The sequence below is a fragment of the Anomaloglossus baeobatrachus genome, chromosome 4, assembly GCF_048569485.1.
Source record: "Anomaloglossus baeobatrachus isolate aAnoBae1 chromosome 4, aAnoBae1.hap1, whole genome shotgun sequence".
In the NCBI taxonomy this organism is placed as follows: domain Eukaryota; kingdom Metazoa; phylum Chordata; class Amphibia; order Anura; family Aromobatidae; genus Anomaloglossus; species Anomaloglossus baeobatrachus.
The window spans coordinates 486,703,160-486,720,802 of record NC_134356.1 but is presented as its reverse complement, the minus strand read 5'-3'; the positions used below and the strand labels follow the sequence as shown (position 1 = coordinate 486,720,802).

The 17,643-nt window shown below is 42.4% G+C and overlaps 1 protein-coding gene across 1 annotated transcript in view; it reads left to right on the top strand.

Annotated features, from left to right (window-relative positions):
* The window catches only part of LOC142303905 (protein unc-13 homolog B-like), a 246,707-nt gene that overhangs the window by 208,295 nt on the left and 20,769 nt on the right, over nucleotides 1-17,643 (top strand). The window contains exon 7 of the mRNA XM_075345769.1: nucleotides 10,646-10,709. Coding sequence (XP_075201884.1) covers nucleotides 10,646-10,709 — 64 coding nt within the window. The remainder of the gene's footprint in view (nucleotides 1-10,645; nucleotides 10,710-17,643) is intronic.

Here is a 17,643-nt window from a genome sequence, read left to right as displayed (position 1 = left end):
CATTGTGACTGTACCATAAAATTTCTCCAGGGTTAGTTAGGATTACAGATGAGCCACACCACTAGTGTTCGAGTTCGGTTCGGTTTGTCGAACGGCGGGTGTGTTCTTCGAACATTCGACGAACACCTTTGAACCCCATTGAAAACAATGGCAGGCAAACACAAACACATACAAACACCTAGAAAACACCTTCTAAGGTGTCCAAAAGGTGACAAACAACTCAGAAGACACCAGAAACACATGGAAAAGTGACAAGTACATATACTCATGCTGAAAGAAAAGAACTGGACAAGTAAAAGGAGGAGAAGACACAAATATAGACATGTTATTCCCTTCTAAAATCAAGTAAAACACAGCAAGGCGACTCCAACCAGAGTCTCCATTTTTTCAAAAAATTGGACCATAGACACCACTTGTGGCATTAATTGTCCCACAGTTGCAAACTTAACATGTTGATTTGCATGAAGCATAATCAAAAATCCACAAGCCTTTACTCTCCCCAGGATGAAACAGGGGTAGAAAAGTCCTTCCGGATCCATGACTTGTTCATCTTGATGAACGTTAGTCTGTCCACATTGCCACTGGACAGACGCATGCGCTTATCTGTCAGCACACACCCAACAGCACTGAAGACACACTCCGAGAGAACGCTGACTGCGGGACACGACAAGATCTCCAAGGCGTAAGTGGCGAGCTCAGGCCATTTTTCCAGATTGGAAGCCCAAAATGAGTAAGGCTCCAGTTGCAGAGTCATGGCATCGATATTCACTTGGAGATACTCCTGTATCATCCTCTCTAGGCGTTGAGTATATGATAGACGTCTTGTGTCTTGTGGCCTTACAAAGGATGGTCTAAAAAATTCATGAAACAATTCCATAAAATTGCTGTTACCACTAGATACGGTGTTGCTGGTACAGTTTGAGTGATGATGACTCAACAGTCCCATGGTTGGCAAGTTAGAACTGTGAGATTCACTCTGTGCACCACTGGTGTTTATTGGAAAAGCCGAACTAAGATTGCGCAACAGCTTCTGCTGATACTACTGTATACGTGAGTCCCTATATGGCAGGAATTATTTTGCCAAATTTTGACTTGTACCGGGGATCTAAGAGTGTGGCAACCCAGTAGTCAGCATTACTTCGAATTTGGACAATTCGAGGGTCATATTGTAGGTAGTGCAGCAAGAAGGCACTCATGTGTCTTGCGCATCCAGGAGGACCAAGTCCTTGCTGTGTTGGTGGCGGCGAGGTGAGAATCATGCTTCCTTCCTCTGCCCTGTCCCCCCAACCTTGCACAAGAGAAATGTGATCAAGGTCTCCCTCATCTGCTGAGTCTTCCATGCCCATCGCCAGTTCGTCCTCCATTTCTTCCTGGGCTCCTGAACCTTCCTCAACAGTTTGGCTGCTACCATGCGCCCTTGTTAATCCCTCTCTCCCACCGTCCCATGCCTGCCGCCTTGGTGCTGCTGACCGTCTGCACCTTGTAGATCTTGTTATCCCATATGACTCCTCCTGTACTTCCTCCCCTTCCTCTTGTCCCACCGCCTGTCTCCGAATACTGTTTAAAGTATGCTCCAGCATGTAAATGACTGGAATTGTCATGCTGATAATGGCATTGTCAGCGTTAAACATCTTCGTCGCCATGTCGAAACTGTGCAGAAGGGTGCATAGGTCCTTGATCTGAGACCACTCCAGCAGCATGATCTACCCCACCTCTGGATCTCGTTAGCCCAGTCTATACATCATAACGTATTGCACCAGGGTTGGCGGTGCTGCCACAGTTGCTGCAACATGTGGAGAGACGAATTCCAGTCTGTCAGCACAATGCATTTCAGGCGGTGAACCAGCAGGCTGAAAGACTTCTGGAGCGATGCAAGTCGTTCAGCTCCGGGGTGTGAACGCCGGAAGTGAGCACATAGTGACCGTGCCCTATGGAGAAGCCCATGTAGGCCGAGATAGTGGGTTAAAAATTGCTGGACAACAAGGTTCAACACGTGAGCCATACAAGGCACGTGTGTCACATTGGGCCGCACCCAGGTTTACAGCATTGTCGCACAAGGCCTTCCTTGGCTGCAGATTTAGTTGAGACAACTATTGATGAAACTCGGTCTCCAGAGCTGACCACAATTCATCAGCTGTGTGACTCATATTTCTCAGACATTTCAACTTAAAAACCGCTGATGCCATTGAGCTCGGCTGCTAGCATAGTAAGGAGGTGTGTGGGATTCCTGGTGCGCAGTTACACCGCGGGTGGCCTGACCAGACAGTCTTTGGGCGGAGGTGGAGGACCCAGACGAGGTGGAAGAGGCAGAAGCAGTTGAGGAACTTCTACATACAGAGGATTGACGCACAACTCGTGGGGATGGCAAGATTTGTACAGCAGACCCTTCTCCATCTCTCACCATAGTTACCCAGTGCCCAGTCAGCGACATGTAACGCCCCTGTCCATGCTTACTGCTCCACGTATCTGTGGTGAAATGCACCCTGTCACACAGATTTTCTCAAGGAACCAGTGATGTTGTGTGCGACATGCTGGTGTAGCGCAAGCACACCTTTCTTGGAGAAGTTGTGGCGACTGGGCATCTGGTACTGGGGCACTGCGACGGAAATAAGGTCTCGAAAATCCTGTGTGTCCACCAGGCGGAAAGGCAGCATTTCTGTAGCCAACAGCTTGCAGATGCTGAAAGTCAACCTCTTAGCTTTGTCATGGCTAGGAGGAAATGGTCTTTTACTTGTCCACATCTGAGGGACAGAGGGCTGGCTGCTGTGCTGATACGGCGTTGAGTAGGGTGTCCCTGGAAAACTGCTGGTCTGTGAGGAAAGTGCAGGTGGAGACATAATGTTGCCTTCATCCAAAGGTCGTGCTCTCGATGTCTGAAAGAGCTCAACACCAGCAGCTGTTTTCACTTCCAAAACAGCTGACGACCTGCCAATCACACTGCCTGTTGCGGGTAAAGAGGTGGAAGGTCTGCGTCCAAAAGCATGTGTGACTGCTGTCCCCACAGTCACAGAGGATGAAGAACACACAAATGCACTTGAAGGGGCAGACGGTGGTTGGTCCGCTCCGCTATGCCACCTTTTAGTACAATGAGCTTCCCACTGGGAATTATGCTTCATAGCCATGTGACGGTTCATGGACGAAGTACTCAAACTAGTGAGTTTTTGGCCTCTACTTAGAGATTGGCGAAAAATCTTACAGAGTTGGGAGATCCTTTGCGATGTCAAAAAAGGACCAGGCTAGGCAAGGCTTAGAGCCCATGCTACCTGCAGAGCCACCCCGACTTATGCTCAGAGGCAGAGTTATGGCTGAGGATGCAGTTGTTAACGTGCTTCCAGTACTCCGTCTCTGTCCAGGAAGGCACAACCTAACCTCATCGTCAGTAGCATCCTCCTCCACTTCTTCTGCTGACCTCATTGAGTGCCTGACTGTGGGTTGACAGTAAGTTGGATCTACAACCTCATCATCACCCTGTGTGTTTGCACTCCCCTCGTCCTCAGAGCCAACCTCTTCTTGCCCTGACCGAATAGTTAAGTTGTCATTCCAATCAGGTATCTGAGTCTCATAGTCATCAGCATGTTCCTCATTGTCTTCACCAAGAGGAGGTACAGTTTGGGAATGAGGGTCTACATTATGCTCAGAACCTTCTTCATCTGGGCCTGAATCTGACTCACAAAGCTTCTGGACATCAATGCAGATCATTTCCTTGTCTGGACTCACTGCAGCTTTGGAGCAGACCTCTGATTCCCAGGTTATAGTGTGACTGAACAGCTCTACAGACTCAACCATCTCTGTTACCCCATACTCTGCAGGGCGGGTGGAGACTTGAGAGACTTAAGAGAAAGCAAGTGCGATTGGGGTGACAATTCAGAGGACTGGAGTCTTTGGGATGTTGAAGTTGAGGTGGAGGAGAGGCCACTTGATGGAGCACTTGAGATCCATTCAAGCATTTGCTGTTTTTGTGACTCATCTGCCTTTGGTAGCAATGGTTGTTTCTGTAACAAAGGGATCATTTCAGATTGCCCACAGAAAGTAGTAGACATCTTACTTTGGCTGGAAGATGGTCTTTCTTCAGCAGATGTTACTGTTGCTTTATCACCTACCCTACGGACACAAATGTTTTTTCCCTTTCCAACACGCCTGTTCCCCTTTCCACCAGCATCTGGCCTTTTGCCACTCATTTTGTTTGTGAACAAATTGGACACTGTTTTTGCAGTTAAAATTGCCTAGCAGAAATGGAGAGGTGGTGTAGCTTTCTTGACAGCAGAGGTATGTCACTGACTATCACACACGCTGATACTATGCCCCAAGGAATTGCCTGAGCTGATTTAGACAGACGCTGTGAAAAACCCTTCCACAGCGCTGGCACAGACCTGCCTAGCAAAAATGGCTATGAACTGCTCTAATTTATCCCTGAAAATGGCTGAACTTAAAACTTGTCCCTACTTCCTAAACTGATGTCTTGATTGCACTTTATAGCGCCCACAGCAGCAGCAGCAGGAGCGGTGACTGTCACACACCCGCAGCACTGAGATAATGGCGGCGATGGGGAAAATGGCCGGTCTTATAGGGCAAGAACATGTGACATGCACAGCCAATGAAACATGCCTTTGCTTGTCTGGCAAAAATCCACTTTGCTGTGTGTGTGTCTGTGATTGGCTGACAGCCTGGCCCGCCCCACTGTACACGCGGTTAGGAAAAAAAATGGCGAACGCCATTCTTTCAGCACTTAGCAGCAGCACTGATCTAAACCCCATCCCCCCGCACAATATACGCTGAATTTTGATAATATCATTAGTAACAGTGACTGACAGTATTAAAGTGAAAAGCCAGCTAGTAACTAGCTACGCTTTTGGTGATCGAACTGTTATCGAACGGTACCTCGAACGGTCGAACGTTAAGCAAATCGTTCGAGTTCGTCGAACGACTCGAACACCGCCCAAAATCACTCGAATTTGAAATTGGTGAACGGTTCGCTTCGAACATCGCTCATCTCTAGTTAGGATATGATAGCTCTATGTGAGAAAATACATGTATGTTGGGGTGTGGTAACTATTATGAAATACCTTGGTAATATTTAAGCATCTGAATAGCTTTGAATGTGACTTAATTGGGTGTTTCTAACCAAGATTTTTTGAGATTCTATATGAACCATTAGTTTGTTGTGCTATATTGTATCAATATGTGTAGCTTTAGTTTAAATTTGTGTGCCAAATTCTGCTGATGTATTTTTCATTTACTATCCATATTTAGTGCTTTCTTTCCACTTGATGATCCAGTTAATTTAATGTAACAAGTTGACATCATACAATAGCTGGTCAGCTAAAACACACATCTATCACTGTATGTGATATAAGTGCATCTCAATAAATTGTAATATTCTCAAAAAGTTTATTTCAGTAATTCAATAGAAAAAGGGAAACACATATATTATATTGGGTCATTTCACACAGAGTGATCTATTTCAAGTGTATATTTCTGTTAATGGTGAAGATTATAGCTTACAGCCAATGAAAACCCAATGATTTTAAACTCTGAAATGTTGGCCTATTGAAAGGTTTTTACATTTAATGCATGAATTACTGCATCAATGCGGTATGGCATCGAGGCGATGCGCTTGTGGCACTACTGAGGTATTGTAGAAGCCAAAGTTGCTTTCATAGCAGCCTCCAGCTCATCTACATTGTTGAATCAGGCCTTTTCTTAACAATCCTATCAAGGTTGTGGTTATCCCGTTTGTCTGTGCACCTTTTTCTACCACACTTTTTCCTTCCACTCAACTTTTTATTAATATGCTTGTATACAGCACTCTGTGATTTACCAGCTTCTTTAGTAATGTCCTTATGTTGTTTACCATCCTTGTGGAGTGTGTCAATGACTGCCTTCTGTACATTTGTCAAGTAAGCAGTTTTTCCCATGATTGTGGCCTACTGAACCAGACTAAGGGACCATTTTAAACACTTAGAAAGCCTTTGGAGTTGTTTTGTGGTAATTATTCTACTATTCTGAGATAATGACTTTTGACTTTTTATTGGCTGTAAGCCATAATCATCAACATTAACAAAAATAAACATTTGAAATAGATCACTCTGGGTAATGACTTTATACAATACATGTGTTTCCCTTTTTGAATTAACTTACTGGAATAATTTAACTTTTTGAAGATATTCTAATTTATTGAGAGACACTTATATAATCAAAAGATGTGTCTCAGTTCCCCCATCATGTAGCTTCTATGCAGCACATGCATCAATTTCACAAAATGCACAGTAAAAGCTGTTTATTTAGCATGGGTTTTTTTGTTTCTTCAGACTTTGGATTGGGAACATATGCCATGGAAACTTATGGACAGGAGCATGCATAGGTCCATTTTAGGTGACCCCCCAGGTCATGATGACAAACAACTAGTGATGGGCGATCCCGAACTGTAAAGATCGGGATTGTACTGATCATTGCTGTGCCCCACATAAGCTAGTGCCTAAAGGACCTTGCATGACATTATAGCTATGTGACCAGTCTGGTGTGAATGTTGTACAGACATTGGCTTACAGACTGGTCACATGACTATGACGTCATAGAAAGTCCTGGAATCAGTAAGGTAGAATCATACCCTTAAGCGGGCTTTACACGCTGCGACATCGCTAATGCGGAGTCGTTGGGGTCACGGATTTTGTGACGCACATCCGGCCGCATTAGCGATGCCGTTGCGTGTGACACCGATAAGCGATTTTGCATCGTTGCAAAACCGTGTAAAATCGCTAATCGGCGACACGGGGGTCCATTCTCAATTATCGTTACTGCAGCAGTAACGAGGTTGTTCCTCGTTCCTGCGGCAGCACACATCGCTGCGTGTGACGCCGCAGGGGCGAGGAAGCTCTCCCTACCTGCCTCCCGGCCGCTATGCGGAAGGAAGGAGGTGGGCGGGATGTTACGTCCCGCTCATCTCCGCCCCTCCGCTGCTATTGGGCGGCGGTTCAGTGACGTTTCAGTGACGTCGCTGTGACGCCGCACGGACCGCCCCCTTAGAAAGGAGGCGGTTCGCCCGTCACAGCGACGTCGCCGGACAGGTAAGTATGTGTGACGGGTCTGGGCGATGTTGTGCGGCACGGGCAGCGATATGCCCGTGTCGCGCATCAGATGGGGGCGGGTACCCACACTAGCGATATCGGGACCGATATCGCAGTGTGTAAAGTAGCCTTTACTGTCAGCCTGCTTCTTGCTCTGTACAGAATGATGTAGCAGAGATGACAATGCTCTCTCTGCTTCTCTCTTTGTAGAGCTGCTTGTATTTACAGAGTGATGAAGCAAAGTTGACATTGTTGTCCCTGTGGATTATGTAGGAGTAAGAAATTTTTTATAATAAAGATGGAGTCTCTAAATGTTTTTTTTTTATTTCTAATAAAAAAATTCTATTTGTTGTGTTTTTTTACTATTTACTTGAAAGTCATGGTGGCCATGTCTAATTTGGCGTGACACCATGAATTTCGGACTTAGTACCATCTGAGAATACAAAGCTGGTAACCCCTTTATTACCCAATGTGCCTCCACCACCAGGGCCACTGGATGAGCTGGGTAAAGCACCTGGAAATGGCGCTAAGAAGCAATGTGCCATTTCCAGGGTCGGCTGCGGACTGCCAAGAATCCCAGCCCCGAGCTCCCTGGCTTTACCTGACTGGACTAAGGATTTTTTTGCAGATCCTCTCCAACCTGAAGGAACTGGAGTGAATCTGCAAGGAGGAATGGCAGAGGATCCCCAAATCCAGGTGTCAAAAACTTGCATCATTCCCAAGAAGACTCATGGCTATACTAGCTCAAAAGGGTGCGTTTACTCAATACTGAGCAAAGGGTCTGAATACTTATGACCATGGGATATTTCAGTTTTTCTTGTTTAATAAATCTGCAAAAATTTCTACATTTCTGGGTTTTTTTCTGTCAAGATGGGATGCAGAGTGTACATTAATGAGAAAAAAAAAATAACATTTTTGAATTTACCAAATGGCTGCAATGAAACTAAGAGTGAAAAATTTAAAGGGGTCTGAATACTATCTGTACCCACTGTAAATAAACATATGTATATAACATTTGCAGCCCCTCCAATTCACTTTCATCCACTATTACTTACGGTACTTATATATGAAAAAGGATTTTACTCATAGATCTACTAATTATTACATTTCAATATAATTTAATTGAATAAACTCTTTTTTGTCACTGGGTAGAATTATTTTTGCAACAATTGCCCATGAACAAAGCTCATTTTATTCAATAGAGCTTGGAATAATAAGTTCAAATGGATGTGATTTAAAAAAATATTCCTGGGCTGAGATTATTCTTGTACAGTCATATGAAAAAGTTTGGGCACCCCTATTAATGTTAACCTTTTTTTCTTTATAACAATTTGGGTTTTTGCAACAGCTATTTCAGTTTCATATATCTAATAACTGATGGACTCAGTAATATTTCTGGATTGAAATGAGGTTTATTGTACTAACAGAAAATGTGCAATCTGCATTTAAACAAAATTTGACCGGTGCAAAAGTATTTGCACCCTTATCAATTTCTTGATTTGAACACTCCTAACTACTTTTTACTGACTTACTAAAGCACTAAATTGGTTTTGTAACCTCATTGAGCTTTGAACTTCATAGGCAGGTGTATCCAATCATGAGAAAAGGTATTTAAGGTGGCCACTTGCAAGTTGTTCTCCTATTTGAATCTCCTATGAAGAGTGGCATCATGGGCTCCTCAAAACAACTCTCAAATGATCTGAAAACAAAGATTATTCAACATAGTTGTTCAGGGGAAGGATACAAAAAGTTGTCTCAGAGATTTAAACTGTCAGTTTCCACTGTGAGGAACATAGTAAGGAAATGGAAGAACACAGGTACAGTTCTCGTTAAGCTCAGAAGTGGCAGGCCAAGAAAAATATCAGAAAGGCAGAGAAGAAGAAGGGTGAGAACAGTCAAGGACAATTTACAGACCACCTCCAAAGACCAGCAGCATCAACTTGCTGCAGATGGTGTCAATGTGCATCGGTCAACAATACAGCGCACGTTGCACAAGGAGAAGCTGTATGGGAGAGTGATGCGAAAGAAGCCGTTTCTGCAAGCACGCCACAAACAGAGTCGCCTGAGGTATGCAAAAGCACATTTGGACAAGCCAGTTACATTTTGGAAGCAGGTCCTGTGGACTGATGAAACAAAGATTGAGTTGTTTGGTCATACAAAAAGGTGTTATGCATGGAGGCAAAAAAACACGGCATTCCAAGAAAAACTCTTACTACCCACAGTAAAATTTGGTGGAGGTTCCATCATGCTTTGGGGCTGTGTGGCCAATGCCGGCACCGGGAATCTTGTTAAAGTTGAGGGTTGCATGGATTCAACTCAGTATCAGCAGATTCTTGACAATAATATGCAAGAATCAGTGACGAAGTTGAAGTTACGCAGGGGATGGATATTTCAGCAAGACAATGATCCAAAACACCGCTCCAAATCTACTCAGGCATTCATGCAGATGAACAATTACAATGTTCTGGAATGGCCATCCCAGTCCCCAGACCTGAATATCATTGAAAATCTGTGTGATGATTTGAAGCGTGCGGTCCATGCTCGGCGACCATCACACTTAACTGAACTGGAATTGTTTTGTAAACAGGAATTGTCAAATATACCTTCATCCAGGATTCAGGAACTCATTAAAAGCTACAGGAAGCGACTAGAGGCTTTTATTTTTGCAAAAGGAGGATCTACAAAATATTAATGTCACTTTTATGTTGAGGTGCCCATACTTTTGCACCTGTCAAATTTTGTTTAAATGCATATTGCACATTTTCTGTAAGTACAATAAACCTCATTTCACTCCAGAAATATTACTCAGTCCATCAGTTATTAGATATATGAAACTGAAATAGCTGTTGCAAAAACCCAAATTGTTATAAAGAAAAAAGGTTAACATTAATAGGGGTGCCCAAACCTTTTCATATGACTGTATACAGTATGTGTCCTTGCTATGTACTATGTAATAACCCTGTTAGATAGGATCCAGTCATACCATATCTCCTGGATCAGGGAGGAAGTAAAAAACATCCAGACATTACAGCATGGCGGCACAAATAATTATTTCTTTGAGATAAAACATTTTTTAAAAACAGAAACATGTTTTACCTCACAATAAGATTCAGCTATCATTCACTGCTGTAATGTATGTATACTTTCTTTTGCATTCTCCCCTGCCCAGCAGATGTGGTATGATCAGAGCATGTTCCTGTACGGTCAGACACGGCCATTACACAGTACATAGCAGGGACACATATTTCAGATTATCTCAGCACAGGAACATTTTTGTAAACATATCCAAGTGTGGAAATTATTTTGGATGAAGTCCTGTTCTCCTTTGTATTAATCCTTGTGATAAAGTGACAAATCATGTAGTCTGTACTATTCAGTATGGGGCTTCTTTACCATTTGAGGGAAACTGTAATGCAAAAAACAAACTAGCTTTACCGCTGATTCAGAAATTGAATATTTATATACAGTAGTTTAAATCATAGTATTGCTCCAATACTTGTCAAATAATTTTTGAAAAAAACATCTGATTCAGAATAGTTATGCAATTGCTTACTGAATAAATATCAGTTTCTGTCCCTTAGGAATGAAGATGCGATTTTCACAAGCAGCATTGCAAAAGAAAGGTGGAGCAGAGCAATACAAAAGGTAAGGTATTACAGCTATTAACAGTCACTGCAAAAAAGCAAGGTAGTCAGATCTTAAGGGGAACCTGTCATGTAAAGATATGCTATTACCGTGCAGATATGGAGTTAAATCTGCAGGTTAGTAGAATTCTGAATCTGCCTGGTGCCTCCACTGAAAGCCCCTCTGCCAGGAGGAAATTAACTTTATTCCTCCTGGCAGTCTCGGGCTTTCAGTCAAAGGGGTAGGCAGGCGCAGCTTCAGTCACAACTCAGTTCATAGTGAGCGGTGGCTGTAACCACGACCCCCACAGTGACTGACATCCAACTCCAATGCCGAGAAGCTTTAGAACACTAAACATACAGTATGTTAAGTAAAATTCAAATGGAAAAAAAAAAATATATATATATATATATATATATATGTATATATATATATGTATATATATATATATATATATATATATATATATATATATATATATATATATATATATCAAAGTACACTGACAAGCAGAAGGGCAACAAAGTTTTGAACTTTTGACTTTCAGGCTCCATATTTCACCATCAACTACAGCTTCAAATGTGAGACTACCATCAAAATAATAACAAAATAATAAAAATTAGAATTTAGATTTTTAGGAGCAAAACGGTAACAATGCAGTGACATGACATGAATCTGCATAACTAATCATTTGTTAAATAGTTGCAAGTCAAATTTATGTATGAGATCTCCAAGATGATTGTGTATAAAATGAAGTTAGTTTCACGTTCAAAGCTATAGTGGATGGTCAGAAATGGAGCCTGAAAGTAAAAAAACATTGTTACCCTTTTGTATGTCAGTGTATATAAATCAAACACATCTCATTAATACATTATCATCCATAAATTAGACTATCATTTGGAACAAAATCATATATTTTGTATCCTCTTTAGCTCTGGCGGACATAGACCGAAAAGGGCCCCTGTGCAAGACCAGTATATGGGCCCTTTGCAATCGAATAGGTCATCATAATGCACAATTCCAATTGCTTTGATGGTGGAAATAAACCCCCTTACATCTTGAGCGCCTGTGTGGCTGGTTAGGTTGCATCAATGATATGTCCGCCCTTGCTTTTTATACAAAGCATTAGCGGTTAGCTTGCTGAATTTGAATTCACCTATTTACATGTTTTTTTTCCAAGGAAATTGGATTTGCAGAGTAGTTAATTTCCTTTAATTTAATGTCCCTTATTATCTGTGATCCCTCCAAAACCCAGAGTATAATAAACTTAATATCTAAAAAAATGTTTCTTAAATATTGTAACACTCTCCATCCACTTACCTCTCTGGGCACCCCAATACTCACTGCCACTCGTTTGATCCATGACGTATCTTCTGATCCCCTGCCGCTCACGTTGGACTCTCGGGTGCTTACTTGGTCCATACTTTGGTTATCTTAAGGGTATCGTGACATCCACTAGAGTTCTGCACAGGTGTGCAGGAGGTCGAGTGTCATGACGTCATTATGTGCACCGTGACCTCTCATGCACCTGCGCAGAACGCTGTTGGGTATCATTACTCCTAGAAATCTGGCACACTATCAGAGGCCTGAAGATTCCATGTCAAGGAGCTGGGGTCAGAAGATATGACAAGTAGAGATAAGTAGCTGAGGGGCCCGAAGGGTGAGTGGTGAGGTGAGTATAACGATTTTGACATTTTTTAACCTTTGAATGGCCCATTACGATTCAGAAAAATGGCAGTCAGCTGCCACCATTTTGTTGGGTCTGTGCTGAATTGAATTACATAAAATCTGTATTTTGAAGAATGAGGTGACTGTCAATCAGTGCCAGAGCGTAGTTACAGCCACCACTCACTTTGTAGTGTGTGGCAACTGAAATTACATTGGCAGTGACTGAAAGCCGGAGGCTGCCAGGGGGAATAAACTTCATTTCCTCACATTCGTCGCTGCAAGGCTTCAGAATGATATTAACCTGCAGATTAACTAAATATCTGCATTTTTTTTACATACTCTATTTAAGTTCTAGTTTGGTCCATAACCAAAGTAATATATGCTACAATTTTATCAATGCAAGCCGCTGATCCATGTGATAAATTGTTCCATATCTGTATGAAATGCTTTTCTGAATGAGCCCTTAAATGGTCAAAAATGTCTTAAACTACTTATAGGAATGAAACATTTCTAAATTACTTATTGTTTGACTCATATTTTGAGGTATTTTGTGTTTAATTTTCTACGTCATTTTCATATCTATTGCATATTAAAATAATAATTCTGAAATCTTCGTTTTCACCATGGCCTTGAGCCATAATTGTTCTGTGATGATCACAATTTAGCAATTATATAATTAATAGGGATGATCGAATACCTCAAATATTCAGCTTCGCAAATATCCAACGAATAGGTTGCCGCTATGCGAATATTCGATGCGCAATGTAAGTGTAACGCCTGCCTGGATCCACAGACTCAGACGGGCTGTAATGGATAGGATAGGGAGAAGTCACTCACCAAGCAGGACCCCAAGAACCCAGAAACACTTTAACCCCTATACAGGGATTTGGAATTACACAGGGCCCAAGGTGATCACTATCTGTGGAAGGCTGCAGTCCGATGAGAGTAGTCGTCAGGCAGGGTCAAACCAGGAATTGCAGAACAGGGACAGAATCAGCAGGCAAGGACGTAAACAGAACACAAAGCAGAGGTCAAATCTGGATCGGGCAGCGATGTACATAACAGCAGGCAGACGGGTAGTCAGGAAAGAAGCAGAAGTCAGAACACCAGAATTACTAAACATAACAGGGCAAAACAGGAGCCAGGAAATCAGAACTATCTCTGGCAGTAGTCAGCAGACAGGAGGGGAAATAAGTGGTGTGGTGTTTTCCCATTGGTTGTAGCAATGATGGTACTTCAGCTGGATGACACACGCCACCTACAGTCAGCCAGTGGTAATGCTGATCCCAAGGAAACCCAGCACAGTGGATGAGCCGAGCCTGAGCCCACCAGCGCCGCAGGCACACGGCGTTGCCTGGTGATCGGAGTAGAAGTTGCTGGAGCGGACTCCGGTGGGGACGTAACAGTAATGTGGGCATCACACGAGACGATATATCGTGCGATATGTCGGCGGGGTACGTTGTAAGTGACGCACATCCGGCATCGTTTGATATATCGTAGCGTGTGACAGCTATGAGCGACGGTGAACAAGCAAAAATACTCACCTTGACACTCGTTGACACGTCGCTCATTTTTAGAAAGTCGTTTCTTCTTTTGTGCGCCGGTTGTTAATCGTACCCGAGGTAGCACACCGTGACACCCCGGGAATGATGAACACAGCTTACCTGCGTCCCGCCGGCAATACGGAAGGAAGGAGGTGGGCGGGATGTTTACGTCCCGCTCATCTCCGCCCCTCCGCTTCTATTGGCCGGCCACTGTGTGACGTCGCTGAGACGCTGAACATCCCTCCCCCTTCAGGAAGTGGCTGTTCGCCGCCCACAGCGAAGTCACTCAGCACGTAAGTGCATGTGATGGGGGTTTATCGACTTTGTGCGCCACGGGCAACTAATTGCCCATGACGCACAAACGATGGGAGCGGGTGCGATCACTCGTGCGATCGCACGATAGATCGTCTCGTGTGACGCCCGCATAAGCCTATGGGAAGCCCGAATAGTTCAGAATAGTTGTTATTCGGGTTTCCCATAGACTTACGTTGCGCATCAAATATTCACGAATAGTCGAATAGCGGCGACCTATTCAGAAAATATTCGTGAATCCGAGAATTTGAGGTATTCGATCATCCCTAATAATTAACACAGGCAGGTTTACAATAAAGGTAATATTCATATAAGAAACAGCCACTACAGACAATAGGTAATGGGGGCAGTTTACCTTCTAACCTTCTGCCTGGAACCCACCTGAAAAAGCACTACTGTAAAAAAACAAATGAAAAGAATGAACATAAGCACTGCAATGTCAGAATGTCTTGCTGTGCATAAGTTCCGGCTTTTGTCACTTCTTTTAACCGCTTCAGGCGTTGAAAGTAGTACATTGGTTAAAAGAAGTAACCTGTCCATTTTTCTGGTGGCTTCCAACTGGAAGATGCCACTATTTTAGTTATAGAATGTGTCGGCAAAGACTCCACAGAAGACGTCCAGGAAGACATTCGAAAAGATGCTCCAGATAATTCACCACCAGCTTTTTCATGCAGAGTCTTCCTACAGCAAAAACGAGGCGAGTACCCCGATGACTAAAAGACGCCATGTATCCATACCATTACCAAGTTCTTTAATCCCATGGAAGTCCATGATATAAATGCATTGCCCTTTCATTAAGGTTTCTTGAAGCACACTTACATCAGACGTTGTGCCCACTCTATAGACAGCAACACCCAGATACCCACTGTAACAACCAAGAGAGAAGCTCACCACTACCATGATAATTTAAAATATAACATTTTTAATAACCTTAGTCAACCTTAGTAGATCCTTTCATTAGTGGCATTGTGGTATTCCTTCTAGTCATTATGCTGTCACACAATGAAACCATTCGTTAACAATTTACGGTTACATTTAATGAGAATTTTCATCTTCTAGTAGGACTGAGAGTATTATGCATGTGCTACCATCTTCGATATACCTTGATGCTATATTTATTAGAGGTCTAATAGTTGAGCATTAAAAAAACATTAAGGGCATCTGAAATGAATATAAAATGTTTGACCTTCACAAATGGTGCGAGAATGCAGCTATAAATGTGACAAGATGGATTTATTCGCATTGATTCAATGCACTCAGATAAATGTCATCTAGACCAGGCTTCTTAAAAATAATGTTGAATACGGTTTAGACTTATATGATATACAGTACTTTATACATTATGTAGCTTTAGGGATAAAATGTAATTTTTTGGTTAGGCAACACTCCAATTTTTTCGGCAAATAAAGTTGCATTCAAGGCTGTCTCTCTTTCCTGATTTCACAGTTACATATAAATGGTAATAAACCTGTAATAAGTTTAATAGTGCAATTTAATGTGAGACTCAATTGTGTGCCACTTTTAGAAACAGTATAAAGCCTTGTTTTGGCATTCACGCTACTGTAATGCGCAAAATACAGTAGTTTCTTACCACTTCAGGTGACCCTATCATTGTCGGTACAGTAGTGAGCTCACAGCTAATCGAGGTATACTAACTGTATATCACTAGTGGTTCACACAGTTTACAATTACTAATTACTTACCATAGAAACTGCCACAAAGCCAGTGAACATGGATCATTCAGGTATTAAAGCCATCCTTGTTCAAATGAATGACATGTACAAATTGCCTCCTTCGCATGTTGCCAATTCAGTTTAATGTCCATTTATATTGTGTGGTGTTACCTAGTGTTCGTATGCTGTGGTGCTTTTTCCATTGGTGATTTTGTGGTCTCCTATTAGATTGATAACATGCCCTCTGAGGTTATTGTCACTGGTAAACCTCCTGAGAACTGAATCTTGGTGGATCTTTCAACTTGACACTGAGATGCCCAATGGCAGTAATGAAACCTTCTCTTCATCGGTTTCTATAAAAAATAAATTAGGAATAACATATATTTGTATCCTCCGTTTTTTATGTTATTTCCCCTTGGGTGTATGTTATATGTTGTGTAAAAAATGAATAGGCTCTCCTTTAAAGGTTTATGTTATGTATATAATCGCACCAATAGAGTTATATCATTCTTTTGCATCCTCTATTGTTCCCTTGCTTCTTTTCTCATGTTGTATTGCTTGCATATAATGTATTATATTGTGGTTACTGTATTTGCAGAACATTTCCATAGTCTATTGACCACTTTGTACTGACCACTTCCCTGATTACACTAGGCATATATTAAAGGGTTAATATTAGTGTGGAACCATTTGATGTGCACATCTGATTGCAAGCGTCTTCACTAATGTATCCAAGGGGATACCATACGCTTAATGATGTGGATTTATGCCCTCACACTCCAATTGCAGCTGCGGGGCGGGACTCTTACGTCACTCCGGTCACATGACCGATGCATTCCACTATGGAACGCACGCCGACAGCCTGGTTCCGGGTTAACATGAGAGCTGCTGATGATTATGCTCCCTCTTCCTTTGATTTGCAAGTGGTTTGTTCATCACATCTGTTGGAAATTATTGACTCCCCCTCTTACATACTTATATACCTGGGCTCTGGTCATTCTCTTATACACCCCTGATGAAGCCACACATGGTGGCGTAACGCGTGGGGCAGGCGCAACCACATGACCTCCTTCATTTGTTTATGCTCTTTGGTATTGTATTCAGGCTTTCCTTGCTCTGTACCATACTATTGCTAGTCATATGATCAGTGACATTTTTATGCTTCTAGGTTATGTTTTTGACACTGCAATATTTTGAGCCTGTGATATATGTATACTTTGTACATCTAAGTGGGGTGTGCAATCTTGTGTATGGGGGGACCTATCTCTTTTTGGTCTCTCCTATTTTTATATGGTTTTAACTTTTTTCTGCACTATTAAAAATTATCACTTTTGCATACTATTAAGAGGTTTTCTTGTCCCCCTTTATACAGTCTGGGTTATCCAGTGGATGATTGGTTTAGCTGTGCCCATATTGTCCCATTTTTCTGGTTTATTGCTTATGTTTCTTTATGGGAGGGAGCACGCTACCGTCACCCTAATATTTAATGTGGTGCCGTCCTAGGTTGTTTGTTTACTGGTTATGTTGTGACATGACACAAGAGGCGCTTAGGTTAAAAAGATAGGGTTGATGTCACAAGGAGGTTTTTACAAACATCGCCAACTATCATGGCATCACCAGAATCTGTGGAGAGTACAGATTCTGGCACTCTAACTGATAATTTACCTTATACCTGTGACCAGCACAGGCAGACTCTGGTGTCGACCCACAGACTTGTAGTTCAAAAGCAGGCTAGCAAGAGTTAATCCGTGCTAGGCT